Source organism: Lagenorhynchus albirostris, chromosome 2 (genome assembly GCF_949774975.1).
Source record: "Lagenorhynchus albirostris chromosome 2, mLagAlb1.1, whole genome shotgun sequence".
NCBI lineage: Eukaryota > Metazoa > Chordata > Mammalia > Artiodactyla > Delphinidae > Lagenorhynchus > Lagenorhynchus albirostris.
This window is the reverse complement of record NC_083096.1, coordinates 103,731,143-103,748,000: the sequence shown is the minus strand read 5'-3', so window position 1 is coordinate 103,748,000 and position 16,858 is coordinate 103,731,143. Positions and strand designations below refer to the sequence as shown.

The 16,858-nt window shown below is 45.7% G+C and overlaps 1 protein-coding gene and 1 pseudogene across 2 annotated transcripts in view; one reads left to right on the top strand and one right to left on the bottom strand.

Moving 5' to 3' along the window:
• Nucleotides 1–16,858, bottom strand: part of ABCA4 (ATP binding cassette subfamily A member 4) — a 136,895-nt gene that overhangs the window by 27,751 nt on the left and 92,286 nt on the right. For both annotated transcript variants that reach the window (XM_060142471.1, XM_060142472.1), the window contains exons 25-34: nt 15,560–15,765; nt 15,140–15,188; nt 11,126–11,367; nt 10,298–10,422; nt 9,718–9,816; nt 8,708–8,894; nt 3,411–3,505; nt 1,861–1,893; nt 368–473; nt 171–245 (exon numbers count right to left, since the gene is read on the bottom strand). In XM_060142471.1, coding sequence (XP_059998454.1) covers nt 171–245; nt 368–473; nt 1,861–1,893; nt 3,411–3,505; nt 8,708–8,894; nt 9,718–9,816; nt 10,298–10,422; nt 11,126–11,367; nt 15,140–15,188; nt 15,560–15,765 — 1,217 coding nt within the window. The remainder of the gene's footprint in view (nt 1–170; nt 246–367; nt 474–1,860; nt 1,894–3,410; nt 3,506–8,707; nt 8,895–9,717; nt 9,817–10,297; nt 10,423–11,125; nt 11,368–15,139; nt 15,189–15,559; nt 15,766–16,858) is intronic.
• On the top strand, nt 4,590–5,362 carry LOC132514609 (nucleophosmin-like; annotated as a pseudogene).

Below are 16,858 nucleotides of genomic sequence, written 5' to 3'. Positions count from 1 at the left end.
CTGCAGGAAAAAAGAATGTGAGAGGGAGGAAGGTTTTGGCCGCTGGGAGACATTCCATGCCAGATTTAAACAGGAGGAGGGATGGAATTTAATTAAGTTGGGAAAATAAAAATAAAACAACCAGCTCACATGAGTTTTTAGCTCTAGGGCAGACTGTGCAGGGCCAATACCTTAATGTTGTCTTCAGTTTCTAGATGTTTAAGGAAAGCAGACATTTCTTTAGAGGCTTCTCTGGTGAGAGGGCCCTGGAAAACCATAATAAACAACCAAGAGGTTTTTTTCCCCCCTTCCCTTAGCATTCATGATCATTTCTATTTCATAACTGGCAAGTTGAAAGTCCTACGAAATCTCCAGTCTGTTTACATACCCCGCTCACATTCATTAACTGGCCAAGGTCACTTAAAAATCCAACAAGGGCTTCTCCAGTGATGGGGGGAGCCGGGAGCTTTCCTCCAATGGAAATTCCTCCGTACCTGACAAGGGAGCAAGAAGTCCTCAGACCTGTGCCATGAACCATGTGTGTGTCTCGTGGTTGCCGAAGCTCTCAGTTTCAGTAGGAAAGTGTGTATTTTTGCAGGAATTGTCTGGCCCATCGGGAAACATAGCTCCCCTTTACAAACCAGCTTTAACATCTTCCTCACTGCCTCCAGGACTGACCCCTTCGGAGCCTGGTGTCTGCGCACCTCTCCAACCTCACCCCTCCTCAAGCCTTCCCTCCAGTGGCCCATTCCGGCCATGCAATCATTTCCAGCGCTCACAGTGGTCCAGGCTGCCTCTGTGTCTCTCTGCCTTCGCAGGGCTCCCAGTTTCCCCGGGTGCCTTTCCAGCTCATCTGTCCTATGTGATCTTCTCTTTGAGGTCTTCCCTGACTTTCTCGCACCCCTACCAGTGGTCCTTTTTCTGTGCTGCTTCTGTACTTTGCAGGTACTTCCGGTGTGCTGGACTCATCGAAACTGGTCCAGTCCTGCCGTGCCTCTCTTGGTGCCTCTCACCCACCCCTGCCTTGACTCCTGCTCTAGTCCTTAACTGGATCCTAGCCTTGGGTCCCTCCCACTCTAAACTATCTTCCACACTGCTCTGGAAGTCTTCAGTAACGGTGCTCAAACACTGGCCTGGGCGTGTCACTCTCTGGCTTAAAACCCTTCAATGGCAGCATAAAAGCCAAACTCCTCAACAAACAAGATTAATTTGTTGGATAGGCAAGGCAGAGGAGAAGAACTTCATTTCTCAGGGACTCAACTCGTCCCCCCGCCTTTCTGCTTCAGCTGAGGTCCCTCACTTCCCTCTTGGGAACACTTCTAAAAGCTGAATTTCACTTTTATGGTCTAGAATTTGCCCAGGAAGTCAAGTCCACATCAGCTCTGCATTCATTCTAGAGGCCCTGTTCCTGAGGGAGCCCGCGAGGCGGGCTCACTCCTAGATGATCCCTAGAGGATTCGCAACCTTGGGAACCATGTGAACCTTCAGGATGCCTCAGGAATGGGGTGAGTCTGGGGCTGGGCCAGACGTCCTGAGGCTTAAAAGGAATGGGCCAAGGAGTGCCAGGGCTTAGGTTACACGTGCTCTTGTTCTAAACTGTCATTTGCTCGGAGGTTTTAGAACCTTCCTGGAGTGAGAGTGCTCTGGAATTCCTCTTCAGGAACATCACCTCTCATTTATGTCCTCCAAGGAGATCTACTGCTGAGCATCTTCTGGGCCCAGGGTGTGTGTAGCCACGTATCCTCCAAGACATGTCTTATGAATTCCTGAGCACATACAGAACAGCTCATCCACATGACTTTGAGGTGTGGCTTTTTTATGTGCAATCAATTTAAATAGATCACTCTGAGACTTTTATTTCTTATAAAAATAATTTCTTACCTCTGTTCATTGACCCAGTATTTGCTCTTCAAACTGAAAGCCAAAACAAATCATACAATGAATACAACAAGTACACAGTAGTGTTAACTTTCTTCCCCAAACACTCACTGGGGTCTCCCAGTCTTCAGGGGCATTTTTTTGCATTTCCTGATGTCCAAGCAATGTGGAAACCTCCCGGGCCAGGGGCCAAGCCTGAATAAATATGTGGAGAAAGGACTGATCTTTTCTAATCCTGCCTCTCCAAGTCATATCCTGCCTGCAGGGCTTTCTGGGTGGTCTTGTTGTAAGGTCACTTGTCAGACGATCTGGACCCAGAAAATACGGCAACGACCATGCCAGCATGGAGTGAAGGCTGCAGCCCTCCCCTCTTCCACCCTGTAAGAACGAGACTTTCATAATCACCTGCACACTTGGAGGAAGTTCTGAATTACTCCTAGCCCAAAGTTAAGAGACTGACTTCCAGTCAATCAGGGGCAAAATTACAAGATAGGAAACACGCAGATACCAACTCTAGTCCTCATAGTTCAGCCCCATGGACTATCATTGTCATTAAGCACAAAATCCAAAATTCCATATTGCAAATTTGCTGCTGAGCACCAAGTGTGGGATGGTCGTTGTTCACCGCATTACTGAATAGAGTCTATGCAGCCTGTTTTTATGTTTGTGCTTGGACGCTGTTCTTCATTTTGCTAACTGCTGGCTCGGCACTGCCTTCTCAACAGCTGCTTTCACCATCTGCAATGTGTTGTAGTTAGCTGAGTCCATTTATCCCTTGTTGAGGGACTGGGAGGGAAAGTGACTGTAACTACTACTAAAATGAGACAGTATGTTTTATTTTAAAGTTCCAGGGAACATGGGGCCCAGATCAGGGTCCCGTATAATCCTCTCTCCATAGCATGCTCTTGTCATACTACTTGCTCTGATGGGACTGCTGAAGCAGTCCCGGGGTGGGGCTTGTGAGAACAGTGGCAGAGCTGCATCTGAAAGGGCAGTGATACAGATGATCATTCACAGTGAGCGTGTGACAGGTGCAGTTAACCTGGGCAACCTGTGGGCTCACGCAGACTATCCCACTGCCTCTCTCCGATCTTGGTCTGTTTCCTTTCTCCTTTTTGCTTCTTACTTTTCCCTCTTGCTTCTCTCTTTGTCTCTACCATTTCCCCTTACTCTCCTTCCTCCCTTCCAACGTCACCTCTGTTTTTTTAACTAATTAAAATATGAGGCACCTCTGTTTTTTAACTAATTAAAATATGAGGCTGTATTTTGGACAAATTCTATACTTTCTTATTTTACTTGTAATAGTGCATGGCTTAAACGTTAACTGCTTGTCCTAAACAAAATAAAAAACAAAGCAAGATTAATCATAAGTTGCATTCGACTTGTATATGCCCCCATTGCTTTTTCTATTGGATGAGGCTCTCAAATCAGGAAAAAGAAAAAATTCCACTGCCCTGATTGTTGTTAAATCATGAGAGGAAATTATCTTCTGTCCCTAGTCAATATTTCCCACAGGGAGCCAGGATGAAAAGTATAGAAAGGTCTCTTCTTACCTGCTTCGTATAAGAGCAGGATACGTTTTTACCAAGAAGTCGGAGATGTTCCTGTCTGTAAGGTCTTGTAGAATTTCAGTGCTGCGCTGTATTCTCTGAGGCAATGAGATATCTGCATTAATTACTTCGGAATTTGAGGTGAAACTTCTTGTTCTTTTCCAAAAATTATTTATAGACTCAGCTACTGGGAAAATACTAAGTAAGGCGCTGGCATCTCCCCAGTTCCCATAGCAATGATGTGGAAGTCACCTTCGAACCCTCTCTTTTCTTTATCACTGATGACACAGGACAGTTCTCACTTCAAAATAAATTCTCCAGTCCATCAGCATCTCTCCAGTTCTACCACTATTACCCTAAACCAAGCCTCCACATACATGTCACCTGGACCTCTACAGACACTTCCAAACTGGTCTCTGGTTCCACCGTGGCCCTGCACAATGCATTCTCCATTCATTAGCCAGACTGAGCTTAACAATATCAATCAGAACATCCCATTTGCCTTGCTTACCACACTCCAGTAAACCCTAGGATCAGATCCAAATTCATTACCAAGGCTGAGCTCACCTGCTGCTACCCACCCCCACTGCCCACCCCCCCACTTCTTCTCCCTGTTTCTCAAATGCACACCTCTCATTCCTGCTGTAGTTTTGCCCTTGGCAGCAGCTCCCTCTGCCTGGAATATTCTCCCTGGACAACCTCTCATGGCTAACTTGTTATCATTCAAATCTCAGCCCAAAGTTTATCCCTCAGAGAAGCATTTTCTATTTCTAGTCACATACTGTAGTATTGTCTTCACATCTTCATCTCTACCTGAAATTTTCTTTCCAATTAATCTGTTTACTCGTTTTCATCTGTTACCCCCCTTTTGGATACAAATTCTGTGAGAGCCAGGACTTTTTCTGACTCGTTAGCTGTTGTGTCCCCAGTACCGAGAATAGTACCTGGCATATAGCTGGTACCATAAATTTTGACATGAATGACAGAATTCAAACAGTGCATTACAATTTACAAATCACTTTCAGAATACATCTAGAAGAACTCCGAGTTAATCAAAAGATTTTAGAGAATTCAAAAGTGCATGAGCCCTGGTGTGATTCTGTCCTGCGCAACTGTTCCCTGGAACAGTAGTCTTTTATCTCCGTCCACCTTCTCTCCCACCTAAGTGCATGCCACCAACCCATGGAAGATTCGATGGACATGGACATGAGCCCTCTGAGGCCCCAGAACTATCTTTTTCGTAGTGAACTAAAGGCCAACAAAGATGATCACTTTAAGGTGGATAATGATGGAAATGAGCACCAGTTATCTTCAAGAACGGTCAGTTTAGGGGCTGGCACAAAGGATGAATTGCACAGCATCAAAGCAGAGGTGATGAATTATGAAGGCAGTCCAATCAAAGCAACACTGGCAACTTTGAAAATGTCTGTGCAGCCAACAGTTTCCCTTGGGGGCTTTGAAATAACACCACCTGTGGTCTTACAGTTGAAGTGTGGCTCAGGGCCTGTGCATATTAGTGGACAGCACTTAGTAGCTGTGGAGGAAGATGCAGAGTCAGAAGATGAAGAGGAGGAGGACGTGGCACTCCTAAGTAAGTCTGGAAAGTGTCTGCCCCTGGAAGTGGTAGCAAGTTTCCACAGAAAAAAGTAAAACTTGTTGCTGATGAAGATGAAGATGATCATGAAGATGACGATGATGATGATGAAGATGATGATGACTTTGATGATGAGGAAGCTGAAGAAAAAGCTCCAGTAAAGTAATCTGTACAAGATATTCCAGCCAAAAATGCACAAAAATCAAACCAGAATGGAAAAGACTCAAGACCATCAACACCAAGATCAAAAAGTCAAGAATCCTTCAAAAAACAGGAAAAAACTTCTAAAACACCGAAAGGACCTAGCTCTGTAGAAGATATTGAAGCAAAAATGTAAGCAAGTATAGAAAAAGAGCATTGAACAATCCTGGGCACTACTGGTAAATTAAGCCCAAAGATGGGGAGAGGGGAAAAGGAGAGACAAATATAGTCCAAACTGAGTATCATCAACAATCCAGACTGAAGTCTTCTATTTTCATCTCAATCCCCTTATTGATTTGCCCCCTTCCAGGCTGGAAGCAATCTCTTGATCTCCTAAAACACTTTCTTTTGACTGCTGTGATTCAGTGGACCTTATACTTTGCTTTCTATTACTTGTGGATTTGCCTCACCTCTTTGACCATGTTTTAATCACCTTTGTATCTCCTTAGCTGCTCAATAAGTATTTGAATCAAAAAAAAAAAAAAAGTGCATGAGTTTGGCCACCAGGTGGCAATATCACTTTAAATTTGGGAATACATAGCGTTTAGTTTCTGGTGAACCATGAACCTGCGGTATCAAGGGTGCCACCCAGAGGCAGCCGAGGAAATTTCTGGCAGTGTTACACCACCATCATCACACTACTCTTTTCATTTTTCGTGGTTTCTGTCTTTCCCGCCCCTTTCTCATTTTACTCCCTTCTTCAGTTCACTTTCTTCACCTTGTTCCTCTCTAACACTAGGAGGAGAACTAGCATCTCCTGAATGCTCACTGTGTGCCAGGCACAGCGTTAAATGCTCTACATTATCTGCCTTAATCCTTATATCCTGTGAAAGAAGAACTGTTGCCTTCGTTTATAGACAGAGAAACTGAGGTTCAGAAAGATTAGCTAACTTGCACCAGGCTAGAGCTTGTAGGTGGTTGACCTAGGATTAGAATCTGCATGTCTGACTCCACAGCCTTGCTCTTTTCACTGCGTCACCTGCTTCTCAAGCTGAAAATGGCAACCACGTGAACTGCCAGGCTCCCCTGGTGGAATCTAGGCTGGAACAATGGGTGGTGCCTGGGAATTTATGACAAAATAGTTTCTAAAAGTTCTGTCAAATGAGATCCTCCTACAACTTTATCTCTGTGTATCCCAGAAGTCAGGGATGGAGCCCCTCCCCCTCAGGACCCAGCACCATTCAAAGAATATGTTAGGACAGGAGGGGACCCTAGAGAAGACCACAGCCACCACCCCATTTTCCAGATGAGGACAATGTACCATCTCTGAAGCAAACTCATACTCTCTGGTCTTATTCCAGGCAAATGGGGGAGTGTGTGTGAGTGAGTGTGGCGGGTGGGTGTGAACATAAGTGTGTGTGTATGTGTGAAGGAGAGAGACACTCACACACACACAGAGCAGCTTCTGTGCAGATGCCTGACGCAGATGCTCCTAAGAGAAGCATGAATGATAGTGAGGAGAGGCAGGAGTGACAGAAAATCACAGGAACTGATTTGCTTTTTACCAGACTTTGGCTAGAAGTCTTTTACATTTTTTCCTCAGGGACCAAGGACTAACCACTGAAAATACATTTCTAAGTGAGGCAGTGAGCCTTAAAGTCAGGATTCACTGAGGAATGAGTCCCCTCACAGCTATGCTTGGCCTTCCCTCCCTGTTCCAGCCAAGGGCTCACTACACAGGGTCACAGCCTCGGTGCCCTGCCACTGGATGTATTTGAGTAGAAGCAGCCACAGGGGCCCTCCGCAAACCCAACAGAAGCAGAGCTTCCTCTGGGGTACCGAGAATTGGGACAAGCCCCTAAGTCCCTCTTTTGGGATCCCTGTGATGCTGTAGTGGCTGAGTTATGATTCAAAGAGAAAATATATTGCTTGAGAAACAGAAAGGTACATGCTTTTAGCATAAAAAAGGGAAAGGTAGGATGTTCATAAACACGGAATCATTTATATACAAGCCAGCAACTGTGACTGACGCTGTGGCAAAGTTTAGTTGTCCCCCATTACCGCTCTGCCCCCTGCCGTTTGCCATAGGAACAGACTTTTTTGTTGGGTACAAGGACACCCAGAATAAAGACGACAGTTCCCAGTCTCCTGTGATGTTCCGTTCTGGCCAATGATGTACACATGAAAGTGCCTCTGTGGTAGCTTCTGGAAATCCTCCTTAAAGATAGTGTATTCACACACTTTGCCCTCCCTTTTTCTTCATCCCTTCTTCCATCTGCTGCCTGGAAAGTAGATTCTGCCATCTTGGCCAAGGAGGCTGACTTGTTTACCAGAAAGGAGGGAGCGACAGAACAGAATGCCATGGACCACCCACATAAACTTTTACATGAGAAAGAAATGAGCTGTGTCATATTTTATCCACAGTTAGTTTGAGGTTGTCATCACTTGAGTTGAAACTATTTCTAAATAATAGTTTCTTTATCTCATTGCATTCTCATAATAATGCTGAGAAATAAGTGCAGTTATCCCCAATTTATAGGTGAAGAAATTAAGGCTCAGAGAGGCCAAGTAACCCACCCATGGCTCTCTGATGCCAATGCTGGTGCTCGCCCCACCTGCCACACTGCCTCATGGGGAGTCGTTCATTCACTGGCAAATCATGAGAGAGGACCACATAGGACCCAGCTCTGTGCAAGTCAGCTGGGAGTCCTGTTATCAACCTGAGACAAGGTGAGACTTCTCTGGCCCCATTCACTGTCTCTGAAACCCCTGGAGCGGCTCACTGTGATACATTCTGGCATTCGGAACTCCTGAGAGAGGAGGCTGCTCAGAGCCAAGATTGTTGTTATCCCTGCAAAACACAGGTTGCTAGCTGTGTGTGTGTGTGTGTGTGTGTGTGTGTGTGTGTGTGTGTGTGTGTGTGTGTGTGTGTGTGTGTGTGTGTGCATGTTAATTACACAGCACATGGAGAGTTTCTTAATTAAAATTGTTTGTAAGTGTGCATTTGAAGGGACACTACAACACTGCTGATAACAGAAAAACTGGAAGCCCACATGTCCAACAATGAGAGAGTAGTTAAGTAAATTAAAGTAAATCCAAACAGTAGGATAGTGTGCAGGCATTAAAAACGATAATGTAAATGTATATTTATTGACATGGCCATATGTTGTTAAGTGAAAATAGCAGGTTTCAGGACAGCATTTTGAATATAATCCTGTCTGAATGGATAAAAACTAAATGTTATTGGTGGTTATCCCAAGTGAAGGGGTAATTTTTTTTTTGTTCTGACTTGTCTGTGTTTTCTAATTTTTCTATAGCGATCATGCCTGATGTGTAATTTTCTCAATACTTAAAGATATTTTCTTACTAGATTGAATGGGGAGTGTTTGGTGGAAATGAAGCTTTTGGTCAGTGGCTTCCTCCAGGAGGTAAGGACCTGGAGCCTCATTTAGTCCTTCACTCAGGCGTCAGTTTGAAAACGTTAGTTGGCTAGAAACTCAGGAGGCGCAATGGCTGTGGTCACAGACAGGCTCAGGGCCCTAGCAGCCCCTGGAGGGGGAGGTACCTGAGGGGGTGGGAGCCCCCCTGCGCCCTCAGGGCACTCGGGGAGCATGGTGAGCTTCTCTCTGGTGCTGCACCTGCAGGAAGGCGAGGGGTGGTCTGCTGTCCATATCTGCTTCTGGAGCAGGTGGGTGACATCCGGGGACACAGAGGGAGTCTTCCAGGGGGTTGAATTGCCACAGGGGAACTCCCTCATGGAAGACAAGAACATATTCCACAATCAGCTTCAAGGTTGATAAAAATTCCTCAAAATGAGAAATAGTGCCCAACCCTCTCCTTCTGAGCCTTTCCTCCTCCTCGGACCCATGCATTTTCTTCTACTCTTGGAGGTTGGTTTCTGCTCAAGAAAAAATCAAGACTAGAATTTTATTGATTCACTAGATGTAGGTGGGGCTGGGAAAAATTATCTAGCTTGTGGATGGCTTAATCTCCCTTTTATCTGCTGGCAGCTCTCGCCGTTTAGAGAACAAATACAAGAGGTTTTGAAATTAATCTATTTTGGTCCTTATCAATAACTCTGAAAAAGACTGGATGAGAGAAGCAGTTAAAATTACATTGAACGTTTTGAATTCTTGGTGGATTTCAACTGCCCTCTAGAACTCTCTTCTCCACACTTAAAGCAATAATTGAAAGTTGGCCATATATGTAACTAATGCCATTCTAGGTCCAATCACACAAGGGCACATCCCCCATGTGCCCCCCTTCTCCGTTCAGATTCCTTTCAAATAAGTTGTGAGTAGCATATGTCAACTCAGCATGGTACTTTTATATGGAGAACTATAGAAATACAGAGCTGTCCCGTGGTGCAGGGGCTTCCTGAGGGGCAGTGAACACCCTCGCACAGAGGTGTTGGTGGAGAGGCCGGGTGAGTGCTGCTCAGGGGTATGGTGGTGTTCGTGTAATACACAGCAGGACTGAGATGGGGCCTCTCCCAACCCTGCCATCCCAGGCCCCCACCATCAGGGTCTCCCAGGGCAGCTGCTGGTGTTAGGGCAGGGGTGCGCAGGGACTTACGGAAGCCACTCTTCCTTCAGGCAGCGGTTGCCAAAGCCTGGCTTATTCACGAGGACATCTGCAAGTACCATGAGCCACTCACTGTCCGGCTGGTCCATGCTAGACAGAGTGAGAGGGGCTTACTCGATGGGCATGTGACTGGGGCAGAGGGACAAAGCAGCCAACATGAGACGCAGCAAATGTCTGTTGAACGGCTACTACACGTCTGGCATGTAAACAAGGCAAAGGATTCTGCCTTGAGGTGGCTATAGTCTCCTGAGAAGGGGGGTAGGCTATTGGAACACACCAGTGGTCTGATTCCGTATCAGGTCTGCACTTCAAACAATGGAGCTTCAACCCACTCACCCAACCTTTGCGTTCTCTTTCCTTCCTCCTGGCAGTCTTGCGTGTCCACCTGGGGGTCACCTTTCCCAAGTGGCAGACTCATTAATTTCCTTTCTGAGGGCAGCCTGAGGACCACTATCATGCTGGTGACTGTCCCAGGGAGTGGGAAGGTCAGGGCCGCACCAAGCAGCAGGTGACCCAGGAGCCCCACAACCCAAGGAGGTGGATGATGACATCTGAGGATGAGTCTACGCACCTGAAGAAGGTATACTGCTGCCCATATATCCAGGGGTGAAGGGTCAAAGCAGGATATTCGCCAAAAGGAGGGATGATGATGGAAAGCATCAGAGCCAGAAACACAAAAGTGGCCGGGAGCACAATCTGTGGGAAAATAAACATGGTAACTTGGGCTGTGGTATGTGGTATGTTACACATACACACACACACACACACACACACACACACACACACACACACACACACACACTCTCTCTCTCTCTCTCTCTCTCTCTCTCTTTTAAACATTTATCCAGCAGCCTCATAACTGGGCCCTGATGGAGAAGGTCAGTCTTCTGGGGAACATGATGGGAGGATGTGCAAAGGCAGGTTGTGAAGGAGAACACAGAATGTTCTGGTAACCTTTGAAGGGTGGTTGAAGCAGGTCAACACTGAACTCTGAAGTAGGCCAATGCTCAGCCAGAGGTGAACCAGAGTTTCTGTTTCTGAACAAAAAGTATAAAAAGAAAAAGCGGACAATGACCTTGATATGCAAGGTCACTGCAAAAAAATGAATGAAAACATGACTTCACCCTCCCCTATAAAAATAAAAGCAATATTAACATATCCACTCTTATTCTATTTTCTCTGCTAAGTGAGGTAGAGTACTTACAAAGAAGCTTTGTGTTACCAAAAAGAAACAAAGGTTGGCAGGGAGGAAACAAAGCTGACAGAACTCAAAGAGGGTGCCCATCGCAGTGTCTGACCCCATGTGCACCAGAAAGCCTGAGAGAGGATGGGGAGGCTGGGAGAGGTCTGGTAGGCGTGGCCACCGGCAAACAGGCACAGCCAAAGACTGCAGTAATACCTGGGCCAGGAAGTCCTTGTAGCTGCGGACAGTGTGGTGGAACCGCTTGACCAGCAGCGCCTGCACGTGCTGGAGGGCCAGCTGCACTCCCGTGTTAAGTTGGCTGTGCCCATCCTGCTCCGGGGGAGCAGTGGGCTCCGTGGGGTGGCCGTCGGAGCCCTGTGGAGTCTGTCTGGCCTTCCTGCTAGAACCCAAACAGGGGTGTTGAAGACTGACGTTTTCTCTTTTCTGCTGAGTGCCGCCTGGTTTGGGAGATGGAATTAATAGTTTAGAAAAACATTCACAAGATCATTGTTTTCTTACTGTGTAAATTTTCCCTTCATTTAAGTCAGCAACAAAATATCAGGCCAGGAAGGTTAATAAACTTTTTAAAATTCTATTTTCTGATATAAATCATCTATAGACAGAATTGCCTGAAATTGTTTTAAAATTCTCTACAGTAGTTAAAGGGAACGAGACAGAGAGGTCTGACACATATAAGTAAAAAAAAAAAAACCAAAAAACAAAGGTGCAGAACAATATGTGTAATAAGACCATATTTGTGTTAGACAGCATATTTATCATATGCAAAGAAACATATTTCATGTATACACATACACCCACAATGTGTACACATGTGCAAAGCTCTGAAAGAATACCTGTCAATTGTTAAAAAAGGTTACGGCTTCAGGGGCAGAGCTGGATAAGGGCATGGGATGAAGTGGGAAGGGTTAGTGTTTTTTGTATTATTTGAATTTAACAACAAAATATATTCATGTATAACCTGTGTACATAAAAAAAGTAAAAGTCACAGTTGATTTGGTTCTTTCTAAATTTTTAGAGGTCACCGAGAAGTAGTGGAAAGAGCAATGAACTAGGAGTTAGGAGACCTGGGTTTGAATCCTGACTCTTACTAGATGTTCAAATTTGGCTAAGTGACTCAACCTGTCTGAATCTGAGTTTTCTCAACTGTAAAATGAAAACAAGAAAAAGGTTTTTATGAAGACTAAATGAGCTAACACACATAAATGTGTTTTATAAACCATTTTAAGTCATCTGTTATGTTGAAGCTATAGCTTATCATCACTGAGTAATATTTATTTGCAGAATATGTTGTTGGACATAAAGGGCCTAGAGGATGGCTAGTTGCCCCTAGCTGCTTTCTCATAAAGTCTCCCAGGACAAGGGCAGCTGCAAAGGGAGCTGGGTCAGCTGAGTCATCCTTTCAGCTAATGTTCACGGGCACCTGCAGTGTACCACGCCTGCTACTCAGAGGGTGGAGAACTTCTGCAGGCTCACTGACTACCTGGCACCAGAGTCCCATCTCCACGTCCTTCCTCTTGATCTGGGCTCAGATCTGATGTCTGTTGTGGATGGCCCTCCCTCTGGTAGGATTGCTGCTGCCTGTCCTCGTGTCTATCCTCTGAGCTTTGCTCTCTCCCTGATGCCCCAACCAGACTGGAGTCCACGGTCCAGACCAGAGTTGAGGGCTTCAGGTCTGTTTGTCTCTGGCTTTCTGCTGCCCTCCAGAGGCCACTGGCAGTGAGCCACCCTTCAGAAATGGCTTGGACCCTCTTGGTATCAAGTAATGTATGACTCCAGAGACAGCCACAGGCTCCTTCAGACTCTGAAGACAAGATCAGAAAAATGCCATCCTCTAAAACGGAGCCTATTCGAAACAAATACAATTAGCCACCTGAAAAATGGAAGACAGTGGGAGTGTATAACTGAGGGTCCTAGATTTGAGAGCTGAGACCAGGGAATAATAAGACTCGAAAGCCTGTGTGACTTTAAGGCAAGTCATCCAACTTACATGAGCTCAGTTTCCCCAGATGGGGTCAATCCCTGCCCTACCAGCCTCACGAGGTTATAGTGACAATCAAATAAAACAATGGATACTTAGCCCTTTGTAAAGTATAAATTAGGGCTGAGTTTGACGTAAGAGATATTTGTAAGTGTTGAGATTAGGGTGCTGCTGAATCGTAACCAGAAATTGCATACTGTGTTAAGACTTGGTATGTTTTAGCTCATTTAATTCTCTTAATAACCTTAAAAGGTGGATACTATTATCATTCCCATTTTGCATATGAGGAAACTGAGGTACAAAGAAACTAAGTATTAATAAGTACTAGGGATGTAATGTACAACATGATAAAATTAACACTGCAGCATGTTATACACAGAAGTTGTTAAGGGATTGAATCTTAAGAGTTCTCATAAACAAAAAAAGAGGCTAAGTATTTACCCAAAGCCACTCAATTAGCAAATTACAGAGTTCAGGTTTGATGTTTGGTCTGCTTCACTCTAGAGGCTATACTCTTAACCCCTACCCTTGACTGTCTCTTTCGAACATTCTATTCTGTGTCCAGAATGACCAGCCTTCTGATGTGTAACTTATTCTTCTAAAAGGACCTAATTACTGATTTATTTATTTATTGGCTGTGTTGGGTCTTCGCTGCTGTGCGCAGGCTTTCTCTAGTTGCGGCAATCGGGGCTACTCTTCATTGCGGTGCGCGGGCTTCCCTTTGCAGTGGCTTCTCTTGTTGCGAAGCACGGGCTCTAGGTGTGCGGGCTTCAGTAGTTGTGGCACACAGACTCAGTAGTTGTGGTGCACAGGCTTAGTTGCTCCACAGCATGTGGGATCTTCCTGGACCAGGGATTGAACCCGTGTTCCCTTCACTGGCAGGCAGATTCTTAACCACTGCGCCACCAGGGAAGTCCCAGGACCTAATTATTAAGAAGGAGCATTCTGTGCAGATTAAAGGCCCTGATTCTTGAATCCATCATAGCTTCTAATATAAATTAGCATGTTTTCATTCTGGTTTTGGTTAATGTAAGTTTTTGCCCTTCGGTGAGCTGAGGGAATTTAATTCCTGTGTCTACAAAGCTGGAAAGAAGACCTGGGCCCTGTGGTGAGCTGCTCCCACCCCCTCCAGAGCACTGCACCTTTCTCCCCACTCTGCCTGGATGGCCACCTCTTCTGGCTGCCACACAGCCTAACTGGGTCATGGCACATGTGTGGGCTGATATATTTGACTACTGTTAGTTCTAGGCATAGCTGGGATCACTTACAAAGCAAGATGAAAACCGTGACATAGAGCTAGCACCGGAAACTAACAAAGAGGAAACAGTCTTTGCACGCGAAAATACTGTGATATGTTACACTGGGTAGAAAGTGTAACATATCACCATTGGGCACCAATGGCAGGTGCCCAAGACAGCAAATGAGAATTGCCTCACAGCTTTGCCTCTGACCAGAAGAGAGGAAAATGGAATGGGAAGGGAGAAGCCAGGGAGAGCATTTTATCAGAGTGGGTGGATACCTGTTGTTCTATCAGAAGTGGCCTGTGTTGCGGCAGGTAAGCTCTCCTGCATGTCCATCTCCCCAGCCTCCACCCTCCACGGTAAAATCCACTGCACTCATGAGTGCTTTGTGTGGCTCTGAGATTTGGTAGAAATCACGGAAGGGGATGGTTGGTGGCCGGGCTCACACATATGGAAGAGAAACCCCCAGAATCCACAGCAATTATGGTCCCCACAGTTTCGAAGCTCCGCAGTGCACTAAATGAGGGCTCAGAATAACTTTATCTCCATCTCAAAGAGGCCAGGAGGTCCTAGCTGGCATCTGGGTTGTATTTACTGTCACCACTATCTCTAAGAACTCTGCGAGCTGTCACTCATGCAAGCAGGAGTGGATCAGAGGCCTGGCAGAGATAAGACTAGGAGATGAGGATGGTGATGTGGCAGGAACAGGAGACCAGGAAGGGTGAGAAGCTTGGGGGTGGTGAAGCTCCCCGCCTGCCCTCCTTAAGAATCCTGATTTCGTCTAGAGTCTTCCCACCCAGATCTAATTCCATTTGTCTTTCCTTTGTCAATCAAAGGAACTGAGAGTGCAAAATGCCTGTTATTTTGGGGTCAGATGAAGGCGATGGAGGAGTGTTTCCCTGCTTGTTGTTTTATGCACTTTTCCTTAGGCTTTCAAGATAGAGCTCGTGGGTGTGGTAAGGGAACAAACTCCACACTCGGGTGCCATACCAGCAAACAGAGGTCTTGACTCACAATCCTCCGTGACCTTCAGAAAAATCTGTCAAGAAAGAAAAAAGAGAGAATTTGGTTTAGGCATTCCCACTCTCAGAAAAATCTAACCCAAGCTCAATTCTGTTGGGGATTGCTTCATCATAGGAAGAAAATACATTACGACTCTTTGTCTAAGAACATAGTCTTCTATAAATACAAAAGTGTATGTATATGGTGACCACAACTATGTAAAATATGTGTGCGTATGGACAAAGGCAGGAGGAAATGAGCCAAAAATGAAGATAGTTGCTACGCTTGGGTGAGGAATTACGGCTTTTTGCCTTTATAGAATTTCCCTTCTAGACTTTTGTGTTAGACTTTGGCAAAGAACCACCTCTTCTGGTACCTGACAGCAACCACCTGGAATCTCTGCCTTACCTCTTCCAGGGGAGTGTCAGAAATTCCAAAACTGCTGAGCCCCAGGTCACCCAGGGTCTCCTCCAGCTCTCTGAAAAGGCTGGCGTATGCCCTCTGCTTGAAATTCTTATTTGGAAGAAGGAAGATGAGCTCTTGACCAACACATTCCACCAGCTTCGCCTCCGGAACATGGTGGCAAACCATATCCATCAGCTCATTCACATCCCCTAAGACAAGAAGAAAGGCTGACATCAACTCTGCTTTCCAGAACCTGGAAGACTGTGAACTTGCCCAGGTCCCCTACTTTCTTCTGCCTCTCATTTGAGAAAAGGGCATTTCCTTTCTCGGTAGTGATTCTTGCAGAGGAATAGCGCTCCGTCATGTCTGTGTTTAGCTTAGCTGGCCCTGTGACGAGCACTGAAAGGGAGATGGAGATGGAAGCCAACACCCCCCCCAACTAGCTGTGTAACCTTGGGGAGCTCACGTAACACTCCTGTGCCAGTTTTCTCCTTTGTTCAATCAAATGTTCTGTTCTTTACAAGCTATGCAACGTTAGGCAGGTCATACCCTTGTTTCTTCATCTGCGTAAAGGGGAAAATAATGGCACCCACTTCGTTGTGATTTGTGAGGCTTGGATGCGTTACTATGCATTGAACACTGAGAATGATGTGCCTGGCCCGTAGATGAGTGTCAGCTGCTATTGTTATCACGAACATCATCTCAAGTAAGAAAGCTCTTGTCATCAACGTTGTTCGTTCTTAATCACCACAAGCCTGAGAGAGTCAAAATTGCTTTCATTTTCTGGTCTGGCCCAAGGTATAGGGGACTTGCCCAATATGCACACTCGGCTTTGGTGACCAAGCTGGGTGAGAACTCCCCTTCCTAAATCACACATCCAGGCCTGGTCTAACTTTTGGGAGGCCTGCACCATTTCCCCTGGGATTGCATCTGCCTCCTCAAACAAAACCCTTAATCCCCAGCTCACAGGAAATGCAGAAGGGGGTTGAGAAGCTGTGGAAATGGACCATGGGATGGAGTACAGGAAGCACAGCATGGGGTGTGGGGAAGTGTCCAGTATCAAGTATTCACCTGATACACTCATACCATCAGAATTGAATTTTATGCATGAGCATGTGTTACTTTAAAATTAAAAATCTAATTAAAAAATTTAAAGCATGCATTTAAAGAGACGATTCCCTAGCACACTGTCTTGAGAGGCAGGTCAAAGGGGAAGGGATTCTGGGGACTCAGAGCCCAGGTCTTGTGTGTTTCTGCAAGCCATCCTCTCAGAGTCAGGATCACCCAATGAGTTCTTTTCCT